General features: G+C 42.0%; 1 protein-coding gene across 6 annotated transcripts in view; it reads left to right on the top strand.

The window, feature by feature from the left end:
* The window catches only part of INPP5B (inositol polyphosphate-5-phosphatase B), a 214173-nt gene that overhangs the window by 169620 nt on the left and 25374 nt on the right, over window positions 1-19179 (top strand). For all 6 annotated transcript variants that reach the window (XM_082245358.1, XM_082245353.1, XM_082245354.1 and 3 more), the window contains 6 exons: window positions 3177-3364; window positions 5057-5168; window positions 7674-7783; window positions 10914-11049; window positions 14105-14215; window positions 16494-16659. In XM_082245358.1, the coding sequence (XP_082101484.1) occupies window positions 3177-3364; window positions 5057-5168; window positions 7674-7783; window positions 10914-11049; window positions 14105-14215; window positions 16494-16659 (823 nt within the window). The remainder of the gene's footprint in view (window positions 1-3176; window positions 3365-5056; window positions 5169-7673; window positions 7784-10913; window positions 11050-14104; window positions 14216-16493; window positions 16660-19179) is intronic.

Raw genomic sequence — 19179 nt, forward strand, 5'->3', positions numbered from 1 at the left:
TGTGTGGACTCTGCAGGAGTTTGGTTGGAAATTACATTTCCAGGTATTGGCTCTGGTTCCGTCCACCTAGTTGGGACTATCTGGGTCTGTTCTGGACTTGGCCTCAGCCAGGGTGTTCCTCCCATGGGACAAGTTCCAAAATCTGTCCACATGAGACCTCTTCAACAAGAGATCTTGCCATGTGGGGCAAGAATCCACAGTCCACTCTGATCCTGTTGAGCCGGGGAACGAGAGGGTCTCTGATTTGGTGGCTTCGCTTTCCGGCGCTTCGACAGGGTAAATCTTCCTTCCCCTGTACTGGTCGGTGGTCACCATGGATGCCAGCCTGTCCGAGTGGGGTGGCGTTTTTTTTGGCACGGATTGTGCTCAGGGGGTCTGGACTTTGGAAGAATCCAGAATATCGATCAATATACTGGACATTTCTTGCGTAAGTGTTTTATCAGTTGTGTCTCCGGTGTGGAACTCCTGAGGTTGTCCTGTTGGCCTCTTGTCTCAACAGGAAGGTGCTTGGGTTTGTGGCACGGTCTCAGGTTCCTCTGGCCGACGCCACAGACACACTGGTAGCTGCCTTAGGGACCGGTATCATCTGATTTACATCTTTCCTCTTCTAGAACTTCAAAAAATGTTTCATGCAATCAGGGATGGAGACTCCGGTGGTCAGGAGTCTCATTTAAAGTCCCAACCCCCTTCCCCCATAACAATTGATTTAGGGATGGAGGTGTGGTTTACCAGCGCTATTTTTATGTTTTATCACAATAATTTTTGTCAGCTGCATGCATACCTCTAATATCTGGTCTTATAATTTGGTCTTATAATACACATGCTTTGTCAATCTATTTATTTATTTTTTTCTTATAAATTTACCAATATTACTATGACTATGTTATGTACAAGCCCTCTGGGTTTACGTTGTGTTCCAGGGCTGTGTCTTCCCCGGGAACTGCGATGAGTCCCATCCACTTCCTGTCCCTCCTCCTTTCCTTCCCTCCCCCCGACCATGTTGGGCGGGGTCTAGGTTGGGAGGCCGGGTGGCGGCCGCAGCTCATCGGCGCCACGCATTCCCGTGCAGGATATGGCGTCACATTGTGGCGCCCATGTCCTGTCACGTGGTTAGTCCATCTTGCGCACAAATGCGGAGGCTCCACTGACGTCTCTGTCGGTCTGGCGGCTTCATACAGTTGTGCAGCTGTGTGACGCTGGGTGCAATCCCTGCCTTTGCGCCTGCCCAGGTACCTATCACCCTTTCTGGTTTCCGAAACTTATCTTTCTGTACACCCTTCTGGCATACTTCTTTGGTCTTGCCTATCCACATTTTCACATGGATATTCTTTGGGGATCTTATCTTGGATATCTCCCTTTTCACCATTATTTCAGTTGTTCACACTTTTTCCTTATCACACCCTTCATTATCTGGTGGTCCACTATGATATATACTATTCTTTACACCATAAGTGGTTTACTTACATATTCCCTTATTACTTGGTGGCTCTCTGCATTACCTTATAATCATCACTGGCTACACTTTCCTTGTTCCCTTGGCTCCTCTGGATCTCATTAACCGCTCCCTTGTACAACAATTATTATTATTATTTCATTATTATTCTCATATACCTATATTACCCTTATTCAGCCAGAAGCAGTCTGTATATGTGGTAAATATGTAAATACCAACTATAAAGAGAAACAAAGTGTTAAAACATGCAATGTCTTGTCCTAGGATCATTAGACATAGAACACATTATAGAATAAAATGTATACTTTTTATTTAGCCACTTGCGGCCCACTCACAGTACATTTATTGTGAGCAGACAGCTGCAGGGTAGGCGATGTACCCGTACGTTGCACCCTGGCTTTTGTGCCCCCCTGCTGACCTGTGCTGTGATTAGCCACAGCACGAGATTGTCAGTAGGTTAAAGCCAATCAATTTGCCTGTATATACCTGCTGATCATCTGTGGCCAATCACAGCACAGATCTCTGTGCTGGATTTCTCCCTGCAGTTCTGAACTGAAAGCAATGGGAGAAACCCAGCCAGATCTGTAGGTAAAAGCAGCACACATACACTTGCATGCACATTTTAAGCATACAGTTAGCCCCTTGATTGCCCTCCTGTTACCCAGCCAGTGCCATTAGTACAGTGTCAGTATACAGTATTATCACTGATCATTGTGTTAGTGTCACTAGCGACATCCCAGCTACTGTCAGTTAGTGCCAGATTGCTCACCACCATTATCACAGTCACACTATTAAGTCGCTGATCACCGCCATTACAGTATATCGTCTGTATGGTTCAGTATCTTGATCATGATCAGAACTATAATAGTGTCCCCAATAGTATAGTGTCCCTAAAATTGCAGTGTTACCAGGATCAGCCCCTGATCAATGCCACCACTTGTGACATGTAGCAGAATACATTTTGGCCTAAATTTATATAGAAATTTGAATTTTTTTTTTGATATGTTTTATAACAGAAAGTAGAAAAACATTTTTGTTTTCAAAAATTTCAGTATTTTTTCAGTTTTTATGATAAAAAAGTAAAAACCAAGTGGTGATCAAATACCACCAAAAGAAAGCTCTATTTGTGGGAAAAAAATAAAAATGTCATTTGCGTACACTGTTGCACGATCGAGCTATTGCCAGTTATAGTAGCACAGTGCTGAATAGAAAAAAATGGTCTGGTCATGAAGGGGGTAAAACCTTCCAGAGGTCAAGTGGTTATTTTATGTAAATTAAAAAAAAAAAGAGAGAGAAACATTTATGGATTTACTTTGTATTGTTAATTTAAAGGGCTGTTTTTGCTTTGAAGTAGACTTTTATTGTGACCCTTCAGGGATTAAAATATAAAGAACCCTTCTACCTTTATCTCCAGGCACTGCTGGCAGGTTGTGAGATTGTATAACATGACCAGCTTCAACTCCACATGATGTCTACCAAAGCAGCCTATTCAGGCCCATGTAATAGGGAATGTACGAACAGCTATATAATAACTCTCCATGCCATAAACAACTGCAGGACCAACAATCTGCTTTTGCTTGCAACTACGGTTGCACAAAAAAACTGAGAAATTTTAAAGACATTGACCTCTTTATTTTATGTAGAAGGCTTGCTTTAACACTCTATGTGACATATCTCAATGCTTTTTGTCTTTTGAGTCATTTATAGTACATTTATTTTGCAGGGTAACAAGGGAGGTGTAGCTGTCCGGTTCCGGTTTCATAACACTCACATTTGTGTTATAAATTCCCACTTGGCTGCCCATGTTGATGAATTTGAAAGGAGGAATCAGGACTTCAGAGACATTTGCTCCAGAATGCAATTTCCAGAAGTGGATCAATCCCTTCCTCCTCTGACCATTCACAAACATGAGTATGTGTTTCTGTTCAGATATCTCATTGCTTTCAATGTAAATGTGTAATAAAAAATGGAGGGACTTTAAAGCAGCCTTTTTCAACCAGGGTGCCTTGAGGTTTCTTAAGGGGTGCCTTGGCAAAATGTCTGCATAACATCCTTGTATGACCCTCCCCTGCCCCTCGCCATCAGCGTTGGGGCACATTAGCTGAGTGATGGAGAAAAACTGAGGGAGAAGAGAAACAATGGAACTAGTCAGTATAAGTTTTCAAAAGTGTGTTTCCTTTGGAAGAATAAATCTCCTCTAATGTATGTGGATGTTGCTGCATTGTGTAAAACTATTAGAATCATTTTTACCTTTTAGAATGGGGTGCTTCGAGACTGTCCATAATTTTTAAAGGGTGCCCCAAGACTGCCCATAATGTTTAAAGAGTGCCTTGACTGAAAAAAAGGTTGAAAAACACTGCTTTAAAGTATGTAAGACCTAACCTCCCCTATGTGTTGACATTCCGAGGAAGTGAAAAATGTAACTGATTTCAGGGCCTCCCTTCATCCACTGATGGAGACATGAAGCCATTAACCTTTTAGGTTATACAGCCACAAGAGTCTTGCCTCTTACCCTGAGCCATTATGTTGCCTTACAGCCAAGCGGTCGCAACAGGTCTCATTATAGACACAAGGGAGGTGAACAGTCTTGCTGTACCAGGTTTCCCCAACTCACACTCTAACAGCTCCATAGCTGTTTGCATAGGGCCTAGTGATAGTTCTGACATTGTGTTGTCCTCTGCTCTTGGAGGTCTATCCTGTCCTTGGAGTCATCTTTGGCTCTGTCAAGTGTGGCTGGATCCTCTCCCCATTCCGCAGTGGTTTTTTACCATGGTCATGCTGGAAGTTATGACCCGTATGATCCAGTTATTTGCTGACTCTGATCACAGGGGCCACAAGCATGCTCCCACGCCCTTTCCTGCAGATTCTATATCTGAACTGCCTGCAACATCAGTGACTTCCAAGCTATCTGCTGCAGAGACTCACTTCAGTCTTTCACTGATAAGCTCACCCCTGAGAAGACGCAGTCTTCTGCTATTATTCCCAAATTAAAGAAAGGCTGTTCTTGACTAATTGATTGAGTGCACTACTCAGAAACCAGAGGATCCGCCAGTTGCAGCTACCAGTGCTCTTTCCAGTCCTGGGTCATTTAAAACACCAGTTGTTCCCACTATTTTTCTGTGGGGATTGGACACATTCTGATAAGCTAATATGGAGTTTGGCAACATCCTGAAAAGCTGTTTGAATGGTGATGGTCGGATAAATTAAAGTTCTGCCGCCTCCATTCATTGATTGTGTTTCATTAATAGAAACTATAGTGCAGCTTCTGTGAATAGAGGGGCAAGCATAGTCAGTACTGCTGACGAGTGCCTTGGCTCTATTAGCCTCCACTGTACCAGAAGATTATGGCAGGGGGGCATCAGAGCACAGAAGATTTCAAAGAAAACAGGAGCCAGCAACAGGGAACATCACAATGATTGTAAATGATGTCCCTTGGGCTGATTTTTTCTTTTTCTTTTTTTCCTATACTTAGGCTTTAAGCTCTGTGGAGGATTTCACTTATTTCTGCTGATGATCAGTTTTGTATGCTAGTGTCATTGTTAAATGACCTTTGTGTGTATTACATGTTAATAATGTTGCAACATTTTGTTTTACATTTTATAGTGTTGTGTTATGGCTTGGAGATCTAAACTACCGGTTAAAGGACATAGATGTGGAGAAAGTGAAGAAATGTATTGAAATTAAGGACTATAAATCCATCTATGAATTTGATCAGGTATGAGGTGATCCAGTATTCTTTATTACTTTAGAAGGTTATGCACAAAGAGGATTTGGTTTGACAGGTCGGAAAGAAGGAAAACCTAGTTACATAGTAGTTGAGGTTGAATAAAGACAATAGTCCATCCAGTTCAACCTGTGTAGGTGTGTGTGGCCGTAATAATCTCTCATACCCCTGAATGTTCTGATCCTTGAGATGTACGTCCAAGAGTCTTTTGAAAGTAGCCATACTTCCCGCAGAAACCACCTCTTGTGGTAGAGAATTCCACAATCTTGTAGCCCTAACAGTAAAGAACCCCCTGCGTTGCCTGAGGTTAAAACGCTTCTCCTCTATTCGCATTGTATGTCTTCGAGTCCTCATGCAATCCTTGCGACTGAATAGTTTTTTTTTCTTTGCTGAGATCACCATTGAGGTTTTTGTAAATTGCTATCATGTCCCCTCTCAGGCGTCTCTTCTCCAGGGAGAATAAATCAAGCGATTGTAAACGCTCTTCATAATTAAGGTCCTCCAATCCCCTAATTAGTTTAGTTGCCCTTCTCTGGACTCTCTCCAGCTCCAACACATCCCTCCTGAGGACTGGTGACCAGAACTGGACAGAATACTCCAGATGCGGTCGGACCAGTGTTTTATAAAGTGGTAGGATTATAGTTTTATCTCTGGAATACATCCCTTTCTTTATGCATGCTAATATTCTGTTGGCTTTGGCAGCTGCCGCTTGGCATTGCATGCTATTGCTTAGTCTATCCTCTACCAAGACTCCCAGATCTTTCTCCATTTTTGATTCCCCCAAAGGTTCCCCCCCTAAAGTGTATTGTGCTTTTATGTTTTTAGTCCCCAAGTACAAAACCTTACACTTCTCCACATTAAACCTCATTTGCCATGTCGTTGCCCACTCCGTTATTTTGTCCAGGTCATTCTGTAGGATATCTGCTTCATGCTGTGCAGTTATTGCCCTGCCCAATTTTGTGTCATCTGCAAAAACTGTAAAACAAAAACAAGTATGTTTTTGAAGCAATTTTCACAAGTGTGTAACCAAATGTGAATCTGATTAGCCATTTTAAACTTTAGAAATCCTAAATAAGACCAGCTATCAAAAGGTGTTCGTTATTACTTTTGGTGGACAGAAAAGCTTTTTTTGTGCCCCCTCCTTATCTTAGGCCAAATATAGTTTTTGTTTTCATTTAACCAGTGGGTTGAAAGAAAAAAACACAGATCCCTGCATTAACACAGGCAATGTTGATGCAGGGATCTCCCCCCCGCTGTGTCTTTGTATTCTGACCCCACCCTGCCACAGATCCGCACTTGCAGCTATTGGTGTTAGACTGGCTTCTGTTGAACCGTCAGTGGTATGCATGGGTCGAAATGTGTCTGGTTCCTGCTGAACCTTCAGATTTTCAGTCTCTATATACCCTGCCCACATTGGGCATAGTATTTCTGAACCTTTGAGCTAAGCCCAAACTACTTGCCACATAGCAATGCCTTTTTATTTTTCGTGCATCACAGGACAGGGTATTAATCATCACTGTGCCACCTATAGGTGAATGATAATTGGCAGAAAAGGAAGTTCCCTTATATAACCCCTCCTACTCAGGAAGCTCCTCAGTTTTTTTGCCAAAGTCTGAAAGGTGATGGTAACTGAAGTACAACTCTCTGCATTAGAGTACTAGGTTCTCAGGTGATTTCATCAGGGATCAAGAGTTTGGTCACTCCGATCCATTCCTACATATGAGACGCTAAGATAGATGTTACCTGGGCCCTGCTACCATGGGATTAGACATTTAGGCAGGGATTGCCTGTAATGAGGCCGATAGGTGCTGGATCCTGTAAATACAGAATCCTTAACTGTTTTTTTTACTGACCAACGTGTTTCCAGTAGCGTGCTGTACAGGTCCAGGGCAGTGGACCCCAAAAAAAGGAGGGATCGAGTCCCTGAGGGCTCAGTGTGACATAGCCTGCCATGTTGGGTGAAGATTGGGTCCTTGTTCTGTGGACAGAAATGTCTCTTGGTTCTCCCACTAGGGGCAGTGATGTGCAGTTTTCTGGTCCCTGCAAGTCCTCAGGGAGCTGGAGAGATTCAGTGGCAGTGTGGTTTCCCTGTGTTTCTCCTAGGGGGCTTTATAAGTGAGGGTAACGTTTTTCTCACTGACTGCATTTGACTGCAATGCCTCTTTTGGTGACTTATGCATTTTGTATTACACGGGTAGATGGTCGGTATGGTTCAGCTCTGGTGTGCAGGGTATACCCCAAAGTTTAAGGAACGTAAGCCCTTAGTAGCAAAGCAAAATGAAGATCAGGAGGCTTTTTCTGGCTCAAAAACTAAGTCACACACACCCTGTGGTGCCTATTGGAGGCAGAACTTTTCTAATGAAATAATTCTATTAGTAAGTTTCAGCATTTTCATATCTTTGTTTTGTATATTATATTAAGCTCTGCTTGAATGCCTTGTAAAACTAATAAGCAGTTTCACACTCATCTGAACTATCTACTGGTCTGTTATCTCAGCTGAAGCAGCAGAGGGAGGAAAAAGCAGTGTTTGATGGTTTCACGGAAGGAGAAATAAACTTTCAGCCAACATACAAATATGATACTGGTTCTGATGAGTGGGATACAAGGTAAATCTATCAGTTTGTATTTTTAGTTTTATACTTTACTCATCTATACAGGATGGTTTTTAGGCTGATACTTTGTTTTGCCTTTGTTTAATTATTTTTCATTCTCTATCAGTAAGTTGCTCAAGTTTAATTATTGGCTGCTTTCTTATACCCCCCCCCCAGATATTAATACCATTATTCAAATGGGTTTTGTTCCCTGTTTGATGTAAATGTGGCAATTAGAGAGATATTCCCGTTTTAGCCTGTCTGGTAAAACAATGTCCTCAGGATAGGAAGTAAGGGGAACCCCTCTAACAGGACTCTGGATAGCAGTAAAAAACTGACAGAGGTTCTAATCCTTCACCACTCTATCTTAAAATATAAAACCTGTTTAGGCTTGACATAAACATTAAAAGGGAAGTTCAGGATTTGCGGAAAAAAAATTATACTAACCTAGGTGGATGCAGCATTGGTCCGAAACTGCATCAGTCCCACACTGGCTCCAGACCGAGAACTGAGTGATCAAAGACCGCTCTTCAGGCCGCAGAGAGCTGGGGACTGTCAGTCAGTGGGAGCAGCTGGCTCAGGCTCCCAGTGGCTCGCTGAGAGGCTGAGCCAACTGCTGTTCCAGGCATCTGTGTGGATCCTGGCCATATGGTTGGGATCTTTTCAGAGCCTGGACTGGCTCTATGAGGTAAGCCAAGAAGCCCGCTGTCGGTTAAAAATGGATCACAGGATGCGGGATGAACTGCACTCCTGTGATCCATAGGAGAAGTACAGCCAAACAAGCTTTGGCTATACTTCTCCTTTTTAAGCATTTTCCTTTTTTACATTGTGGTTATATGGTTATGCCCATAGTCTTCAACTTTGGTAAACATTGTCATGCTTGTTGATAAATCATACCGGGAATATGTACCATTTATATACAAATCAATCTATTCAGATTCTAAGTAGCAGTTATAGCAAGCTGCTGTGCTAAAAATGATTGCACAACATCACCCATCCCTTTAACGACAAAGGAAATGAAAACAATAGATTAAATATTTTCATGTAATTGTAATGGCCCTTCCCTTGTTGCAAACTCATTTATCTTCTACTAATAGTTTAGAGCTGTTTTTACTACCTATAACCTCACTATTGTAAAATTAGACTGACAGAATTACATTTACAGCATATCCATCACTACTTAAATGCTGAGGTTGTAATCATAATTACTGTTCACATAACTACTTATGCACTAGGTCCTGTTTACCCATTAGCACTTAAAATGCATGAATTGTATGATGCATTGAAGTGCATTGTAAAGCATTTTAACAAGCATTTCTGTATATGATCTACAGTCAGTGTGCCACTGTGGGCATATGCCTTTTACACCTAGAACTATTCATTCCTGTAAAGAGAAAAAAATATATGGAAAGTGTCAGCAAGCAGGATTTTTTAAAAGGCCCCTACAAAATGTACAGTGGAGACCTGTATAGTGGAGACCTGTATATATGTTAACAATGGTACAGAATTCTCCATTTGTTGTATGCGCAGCTCCAGGTGCGATATGTAGGCCCCTTTTTACATGAACATTCAGAACCTGCATTCTCCTCTATAGAGCGGTGGGTGTAAACGGACATGTGTCCGTTTTACACCTGGCTACATCCAGTCAGATCCCCTAAAAACAGACTGATCAGATGGCATTCTAATGTAAGTGGACAGGCGGTCCATTTTCATCCGACTTCTCGTAGAGGAGAGCGGGCTGTGTCCGTGTCCATAAGCGGAGCAGACGCGGACCTGTCATCTGCCTGCTCAGCAGGGATCAGCGAGCAGATCCCCCGTTGAGAAAGTGGATCACAGGCAGAGTCCCCCATGTGAAAGGACCCTAAGGTGTTTTTACTTCTGCGCCTAAGGAGCAGCGATATAATTGGGTCTTAGGGCCCATTGACACCGTTATGGGCACCCGCTAAGGTACGTTGCATTAAGGCAGCCAGTTAACTTGAAGGAGCTGCGTCATGCACCAAAACGCACCATAAAGAGTGCATGTGTAAATTCTGGCAGCACAACCTAATGCACATCAGTGCTTCAACATACACTATATTACCAAAAGTATTGGAATACTTGCCTTTACACTTACATGACTTCTAATGGCATCCCATTCTAAATCTGAAGGGTTTAATATTGAGTTGGTCCACCCTTTGCAGCTATAACAGCTTCAACTCTTCTGGGGAATGTTTGACCATTCTACCAGAAGTGCATTTGTGAGGTTAGGCACTGATGTTGTACAAGGCCTGGCTCTCACAGTCTCCGCTCTAATTCATCCCAAAGGTGTTCTATCAGGTTGAGGTCAGGACTCTGTGCAGGCCAGTCAAGTTCCTCCACCACAAGCTCATCCATGTCTTTATGAACCTTGCTTTGCGCACTGGTGCGCAGTCATGTTGGAACAGGACGCGCCAACCCCAAACTCTTCCCACTAAGTTGGGAGCATAAAATTGTCCAAAATGTCTTAGTATGCTGATGACCTAAGTGTTCCCTTCACTGTATCTAAGAGGCCAAGCCCAACCCCTGAAAAACAACTCCACACCATAATCCCCCCGTCCACCAATTGATTTGGACCAGAGCAAGATCCATGAAGACATGGATGAGCTAGTTTTGGGGCGGAGGAACTTGACTGGCCTGCACAGAAACCTGACCTCAACCTGAAAGAGCACCTTTGGAATTAATTAGAGTGGAGACTGTGAGCCAGGTTTTCTAATCCAACATCAGTGCCTTACCTCCCAACTGCGCTTCTGGAAGAATAGTCTAATATTCCCACTCCTTCCCACTAGTCTAATATTCCCACTCCTAAACCTTGTGGACAGCCTTCCCAGAAGAGTTGAAGCTGTTATAGCTGCAAAGGGTGGGCCAACTCAATATTGAACCCTATGGAATAAGACTGGGATGCCATTAAAGTTCATGTGCGTGTAAAGGAAGGCATCCCAATACTTTTGGTAATATAGTGTATGTCCATCAGCAAGGTGCGTTGGGGTGCTTTTCAGAATAAATGGTACCTCATTGCACAGATGCAAGTAGTGTGCTGTAACCCAATGCTGTAGTGGGAATGGACCCTTAGCATAATTATGTCTACGCTAATAATGTCATTATCTTCACTCCTTTTCTTTCTCTGCAGTGAAAAGTGCCGCGCACCTGCCTGGTGTGACCGCATACTCTGGAAAGGCAAACATATAAAGCAGCTGGATTATCGAAGTGTTATGAGTTTGAAAACAAGTGACCATAAACCAGTCAGTTCCGTTTTTAATATTGGGGTGAGGTTGTTTCTAAAACTTATCTTTAAAGTATCCTACCATCAGTATGTAAAAGCAGTGTTTAGTTAATGCATTGCACATACAAGCACTGACTTGTTAAATAAATGCATGAACTTTCAGACAGCAAAAACCTTTAAACTGATTTGGAGCCAATCCAATGAAGTCAGATTTAGATTACTTATGAAAAATGAAATGTGAAATGTATTTATTACCTTGACTTCCAAGGATTTGTATGTAAAACTACTTGCCACTTTTCCTATTGACAGCTCATACAGGGTAATGGGGGATATCTGTGGCCACTGTGTCCACAGTCTGATCACATAAGTGAATGTTACCGAGCATGGTCTTCTGAATTCCTCCTTCCAAAAGCAGTGTCTGTATTACTACTCTGCAGCCAGACAGCTTGATAGCAATAACTTTTGAACAGTAATTGATGCCAGTAGAAGATAAAGAATTAACATTGAGATTACCAGTTAAAAGTGCTCAGCTGAAAACTCCAGAACCCCACTAATCTAGGGGGAGTTGCGCTCCCGGACTTCAGTACATATTATTTGGCGGCCCAGTTATCCCACTTCTTTCATCTGACCAACAGTGACAGAGATAGAGCCCTGTGCCCGGCTTGGTCTCGCCCTTCCTCCGACCCAATGAGTGCTTTGCTTGGTGGTCCGGTGGGGGTGGGGACGCCTGGGGATCGCCGCTCTCTGCTGTTTCAGTACTGTCGGATTTGGTAGGTGGGCTTGGCTGGACCTTCCTATGCATCATGGTTTCACACCCCTGTGGCACAACTCCTCCTTGCCTGAGTTCATGTCTATCCCCGACTCACACGTGTGGAGCTCCCGGGGGATCTACCTGCTCCGCCACATACTTGCTCACACTGCCCTCAAATCGTTTGAACAGTTGCAGGCTGACTTTAACATTCCATCCTATATGTACTTTAGATATCTACAACTCAGTCACACGTTTAGAACACAGTTCAGGGATTCCTCCCCGCAGACTGACCCAATAGATGTGCTTGAGGTAATTACGGGACAGAACCCTAAACAGTTGACCGCCCTGTTTTACTCTGTTCTCCATCTCCCTCCCTCAACCAAGCTTGCATATGCCCTGAAGGGACCCTGAGAGGGGGATGTGGGCGTCCTGGAGGATGAGGAGTGGGAGGAGGCTTTAGATGCCCCCAAACTGGTTTCTCCCAGGCTTTCTGATCATTTGACCCAGCTGTACATCCTTCATCGCTCCTACCTTACCCCTCTCAGACTCGCTAGATTTGGGAGGGATCAAGATCCCTTGTGCCCTATGTGCTCTTTACACTCCGGCACTTTCTTCCACCTTATCTGGCAGTGCCCCTTGATCCAGGGATACTGGGGACAGGTAATACAGTTCCTACATGACGACATGATGTCCCCTCTGACTCTCTGTCCTAAATCTTGCTTGCTGGGTATTTTCCTGACTATGATCTGGACAAACCCACTACGACTTTTCTTCATGAGACACTATTTATTGCCAGGAAGTGTATTGCCAGTCAGTGGATGCGCACTACACCACCCACCATCTCCTCCTGGAAACTGGAGGTCAACAATGTCCTGCCTTATAAACGCCTGATTTACGTTAAGAGGGGCTGCCCTGCAAAATTTAACAAAATTTAGGACAGGTGGATCCGGGAGCCCTCAGCGGGAAAGTGGAGTGCTCTGGACTTGGTGTGGTAGTGTTGACCACTCCAGGAGAGAGTAGAGAGTAGAGATCTGCTGCTGACTGACAGAGCAGGGAGCAGAACAGGAAGTTGTGAGTACCGAGCGATCGGCGGTGTTCGATCGCTCAGTTCTCAGTGTTGGAGGCGCTGTGGGACAGATGCAGCATAGGATTGATGCTGCCTCCATCGAGGTAAGTAGGACTCTTTAAAATAAAAAAAACATACATATCTATTGATCAATAAAAAATCTCCAGTAACACTGGGGCCATGCCAGTTTTCTCTTGCCATTATGTCATAGTTGCAAAATGACAGTCACATCATGCATGTGAGAAAGGGGTAGAAGCTATCTTCTCTACGAATACAAAGAAAGCATTTTACTTTATACGTTTACCCAAGTTGTCACAATGTGGATCTTTGTTCGTAGGGTTTTGCAAGAGTCCATTCAGACTAGCGCGACTTGGTCGCCTGACAAGTCGCGGTCGGTCGCTCGCCATTGAGTAGTACAGGACCCGTTCTAATAGGAGCGACACAAGTCGCTCCGACTTAGAAAAAGGGTCCTGTACTACTTTGGGGCGACCTGGAGGCAACTTGCATTGACTTCAATTATATGAAGTCCGTGCAAGTCGCGCTGAAGTCGCGGTGCACGCTGTGCACCGCGACTTCACAGGTCGCCCCACAAAGTCGTGTCGCGCCAGTTGAATGGGCTGTAAGACACATCATATTCTTTCAATAAATGATTAAGGCTTTTGCCATCTGCTGGACCCGCATCCCTGTGGATTTATATGAAGACAATATTCCTTTTAAATCATAATATCCTTATAAATTACAATAGGAAGTACACCATACAATGTATTATTCAATATAGTCCATTCTATGTAATTCAGTCACCATTAAGGTGGCCACATGTATTAAAATGATTATAAAAACAATCATTCAATGTGGCTAAAATGACTAAATTGCATAAAAGCTGCAAACCAAAGAACCTCCACTTGATCAGTTTGGTAAGCTCTTGATTTTGACTCTGCCATGGTGATTGGGAGTTTTAACGATCAGGTCTGATTGAACTAACAAATATCTGCATGTTTAAGGGTTACTGATTCCAACTCAGATTGGTACAATAATCATTTTTACTTATTTACATATATAACGCATGTGTATTTTTGATCAATAGTTTCAGTCAATTGCAATGTGGAACAATATTTGTTGGTTGACCTTTTAATTGTACATGGGTTAGCGATCTCTTGTATCTTAACTGATCATGTGTGACCACCTTTAGATGTTTCTGGTAAATACTATACAGGTTATTCCTGTAGTAAGTATAAGAGGAAGCTTTCTAGTATTTCATTCCCTTTTCTGTTTCCTCCTTAGGTAAAAGTGGTTAATGAAGAGTTGTATAAAAAAACATTCGAGGAAATTGTCCGTTCTTTGGATAAAATGGAGAATGACTGCATTCCTTCGGCTACACTTTCTCAGAGAGAGGTATAGATGCTTCTTTATTAATGCTGGACTGTTTTTTATTTTAAAATTGAATTTTAAGAAAAGGTATGGTGTATTTTTAATGAGCACATACAGTATTTTGAGTTGTTAGTGCAGTGTTTTTTACGGTATTATGTGCACCAGTCACATTTTTACTTCACTTTTCTTCTGCATTTTCCTTTTGTATTAAATAGGGTGATTTGTAAATTATCTGCTAGGGGGAGAAGACACACAATTTGAAATAACCCTGCCTTTGTCCTATGGTTGAGATAGGATGTCAGCCACACAGGGAGTGTAATTTTTATAGAGCCAGCCAACTCATAGGCTTGCATTGTGAGAGAGAAAGATAGTGGTAAAGCATGGCCATTATGTAGCACTGCAAAGCAGCAAGTAGATCCTGTGTATGTAATAGACAAAAATGACAGTTCGGATGCACATGTGCGATTACAATTTAGACATTATTTTTTTAAAGCATTAATAAAATGTTGATATCCTTATTTACATTATGCTGAACTCTTCTACACAAATGCCTTGAAGATCACTGAAAATAGTGTACATTCCCCTTAAAGCGGTTGTATCCTCCCAACCTAAAAAAAAAAACCTACAAGACAAAGACATAATGAGCTAGTATGCACCACATACTAGCTCATTATGAAATACTTACCTTAGAACGAAGCCCCGACACGGTCGGCCGGACAACGCTGAGGGAGCTGTCATGTTCCCTCGGCGTCTCTTCCGGGTTCGGGAGTTTACTTTCCGGCAAGGAGCCGACAGAGAGCTCTGAAGGTCCGTCGGACCTTCAGAGCGCATGCGCCGCTGCTGTCAGCTGCTGCATGCAGGGCGAATATCTCCTCAACCGTGCAGGTTTAGGAGATATTCATTTTACCTACAGGTAAGCCTTATTATAGGCTTACCTGTAGGTAACAGTTTAATGGCGGAGTATACTACCGCTTTAAATAGCTGGATTTGATAGATAAATCAGTGGATTTGATTTAAGTAGACAGACTGGTCAATTGATGACCCACATGTCTTAATTTCTCTAGAAAAGTATAATATGTAAGGCCAAATTTCTGCTGCCTTTATGTTCTTTGACTTAGCTAAAGAACAAGACTGGGCCACATGTACAGTATGGTTTTCTTAAAATTTAGAATTTAGTCAAAAATTTTGACTCCAATTACAAATCACCTTGTGCAGTGTGTAATCTGGCAGAGCTTTTGTAATTTTTTTGAGCCCCTTTATGCTTATGCAATTTAAACCTGATCTCCAGCTTTCATTTCAGTTTAAATTATTTGTTCGGGCCAAGCTGGCCCAAGTAAACCATATCCTTTACTAACCTGCAGCTGCTGGGCGCTCTGTATAAACTGTATGTAGCCTCAGCTACATATAGTATACAGCACTGTGTTCCAGATGTTAGATGAGACATTCCTGTCTCGCGCCTGGAACAAAATATTGCCGGTCTCCGCGGCACTCAGCAATTCATAGAAAGCTTTTTATTATATCATTGAATGCAAACCTTCCTCTGATTGGCTGAGCTGGAGATTGTGGCATCATCAGCCTGCCTCTCTGATTCAGCCTATCAGAGGAAGCTTTGTATTTATTGATAGGATACAAAGCTTTTTATAAATGGCTGGTCGCTACTGAAATCGACACTTATTTTGTTCCGGGTTTGAGACAGGAAGGTTTCATCTCACACCTGCAACACAGTCCTCTATACTGTGTGTAGTCTCCGCTACAAACAGTTTATACAGCACATCCAGCGATGTTAGTAAGGAAGTTTGTTTTGGCCAGCTTTGCCCGAATTAACTATTTAAACTGAAACTAAAGCTGGAGATCAGCTGTAATTATGCTGTCCAGCTGCATATCTAGAGTCCTCCATACATGTCAGGCATACAGTGAACCATCCTGACCAATGCAATGCTTAAAACTTTGGCTTAGGCTGCAATAGGCTCTGTAGTCTGCAAATTACAGTGGTAGTTTTTGGGCTTCCCTTTTTCCTGACATGGCCCAGGCTGTGTTGTACTGCTTTTGCTTGTAGTTATTTTTTAAACTGTTACAACTTTCTTGCATAAAACAACCGCAGTGTGATGAAGCCCTGTTACATAAAACTTCTAGTCTGGGTAGATTGAATTGGCAGTTAATCTGTAATTACGGTGGCACTTGTGAAATAATATTGCATAAGTGTGTCTTTGTCCTTTGTATTCTACACAGACATGGGGAAAGTTTTTATGTTTGTGCTACTTGTTAGGGAACCTAAAAATGCTGATGTTTGTCTCTTTCTTAGTTTCATTTTAAGGATGTGAAGTACATGCAGCTACAGGTTCAGACATTTACCATTCATAATGATGGACAAGTGGCATGTCAGTATGAGTTCATAAGTAAATTGGATGAGCCCTCCTACAGTAAACAGTGGCTCCGAGCTAATCCAAGCAAAGGATTCCTAACCCCAGGTACACCCTTTATTTATATTGTTTCTTTGGGGTTGATTTAGTAAAACTGGAGAGTGCAAAATCTGGTGTAGCTATGCATAGTGACCAATCAGCGTCTGTCTTCAAGTTATGCCTTGACAATAAAAGCTGGAAGCTGATTGGTTTCTATGCAGAGCTGCACCAGATTTTGCACTCTCCAGTTTTTGTAAATTGACCCATTTATTTAAATGGGTCTTTTTCTTGTGCAATGGTTCTGTCACCTTGAAAAAAACGGTTCCCATTACTCATTTGTACAGGCGCGTTTACAGCACATGCATTGGATTTGTGTTGCATTTATGAAAGGCTAAATTGGAACTCTTCTAGATTGCAAACTGCAGGTTAATGCTAAAATGTAGCATACAGTACAGAACCTTTTTTTTCTAATGCAATGCAACACATTGGGGTTGATTTATTAAAACTGGAGAGTGCAAAATCTGGTGCAGCTGTGCATGGTAGCCAATATGCTTCTAAGTTCAGCTTGTTCAATTAATCTTTGACAATAAAACCCGGAAGCTGATTGGTTTCTATGCAGAGCTGCACCAGATTTTGCACTCTCCAGTTTTAGTACCTCAACCCCAGTGTGAACAGATTCTAATGAAAACCATGAATGTTCTATAAACTGCTGTACATGGAAAGTAATTATACTCCAACTTTCTAGAATCTGTATTTAAAATTATTTTCACAAGCCTTAAAATCTGAAAAATGCGATTTGCTAATTGAACATGGGCTTTCATCCTAAATGATGCAATACTGTAGACCACAAAACACCCCCTCTCCAATGCCATAGAGGTAAAGAGAAGGCAATCTGTTCTGTAGTCCTAGCACGCTTCTGGGCCTAGGGGGACAAGGCTGCTCTTCCATAGACGTATAGAAAATTAATGCAGCCACCAGATCTAAGGACTTTTAGGCCTCTTTTAGACGGGCTCGATCCATTTCTGCTCAGCAGGGGATCTACCCACTGATCTCCTGCTGAGCTGAGCAAAGCGAGTGGATGACAGGTTCATGCCCGCTCCTCTTATGCAGAGCAGACATAGACAACCCACGCTTTATGAGCAGTCAGATGTAAGTGGACCGGCTGTTCATTTACACCCAGCTGACCGGATCAGATTGGAGGGCAGCCAGTTGTAAATGGACAGCCGGACCATTTAGATCTGACTGCCCATAGAGCAGAGCGGCTTTTTTTTTTTTTTTTTTTTTTGCTGGATTGGATCTGACCAGGAGTTAGCCGGGTGTAAATGGACAGAAGTCAGTTTTCATCCGGCACTCAATAGAGGAGAATGGAGGGTCCGGCTGAAAAACATACAGTCGGACCCAGATCTCTCGTGTGAAATGGGCCTAAAGCTGCAATATATTAAACTTTTTGCTCTTGTGCTTCAATACAATTTAAGTATACCAGCGCCCCATGTTTGTAATTTGTGCAGTTCTACAGATAGAGATATGCCATGTACATGTTCTCTAAATTGTGCCTTTTTTTTAGTAATTGGCAGCATTTATAGAAAAGCAGAAGTGGACTTAGATCAGCATGCAATGTATGTTCCTGCCTTTCATGAAGTAACGTTCTTTACAGTTTTGTATGGCCTCGCTCTTTTGTTACAGTGGAACTGGTGGATAACAATAGACAGAATACAAGTGGGTGTTTTAGAAATGTAGATGGAAAGATATTGACCCATGTTGAAGTAAATCAATAAACTTTTGTTAGAGTATTTTTGGAGCTGTTAGAAATATGTAGTCCTTCCTCTAACAGTTAAATGTATTTTAATTTGGTTAAGCTTCAATAGTAGATTCAATCGCATAGGTTGAAAACTCAGTTTAAAAGAGAAGTTTGGGTTGTAAAAAAAATTAAAAGGTTTATACTAACCTAGGTGGATGCAGCATATATCCGATGCTGCATGTGTCCTGTCGTGTCGAGGAATGCCCTCCGTCGGATAATGCCCGGGTCGGACTGCGCATGCTCCGTAAGTGACGTCACCCTGTCAGAACAGCTGATCGGCTGGGGTTGGCGCATGCGCAGTCCGTCGGGGGCACAATCCGACGAGAGACAGAGCGGGGAAGAATCTAATGTCAGATTCTGACTCGCTCTGTAGCGCGTGCGCAGTCCGTTGGGGGCATTTCTCGACGAGAGACAGAGCGGGGAAGAATCTAATGTCAGATTCTAACTCGCTCTGTACGATGATTACACATATGAACATTCTAACTCGCTATATGTAACTAATATATATATATATATATATTATATATATAGTTATATATAGTTATATATATAGTATATATATATATATATATAGTGTGTATATATATATATATATATATATATAGTATATATATATATATATATATATAGTGTGTGTATATATATATATATATATATATATATATATATATATGTATATATATATATATATATATATATATATATATATATATATATATATATATACTATATATAGTATATTATATATATATATATTATAGTAGTATAGTATATTATATAGTATATTATAG

Source organism: Pelophylax lessonae (genome assembly GCF_965119305.1).
Source record: "Pelophylax lessonae genome assembly, chromosome: 2".
In the NCBI taxonomy this organism is placed as follows: Eukaryota; Metazoa; Chordata; class Amphibia; order Anura; family Ranidae; genus Pelophylax; species Pelophylax lessonae.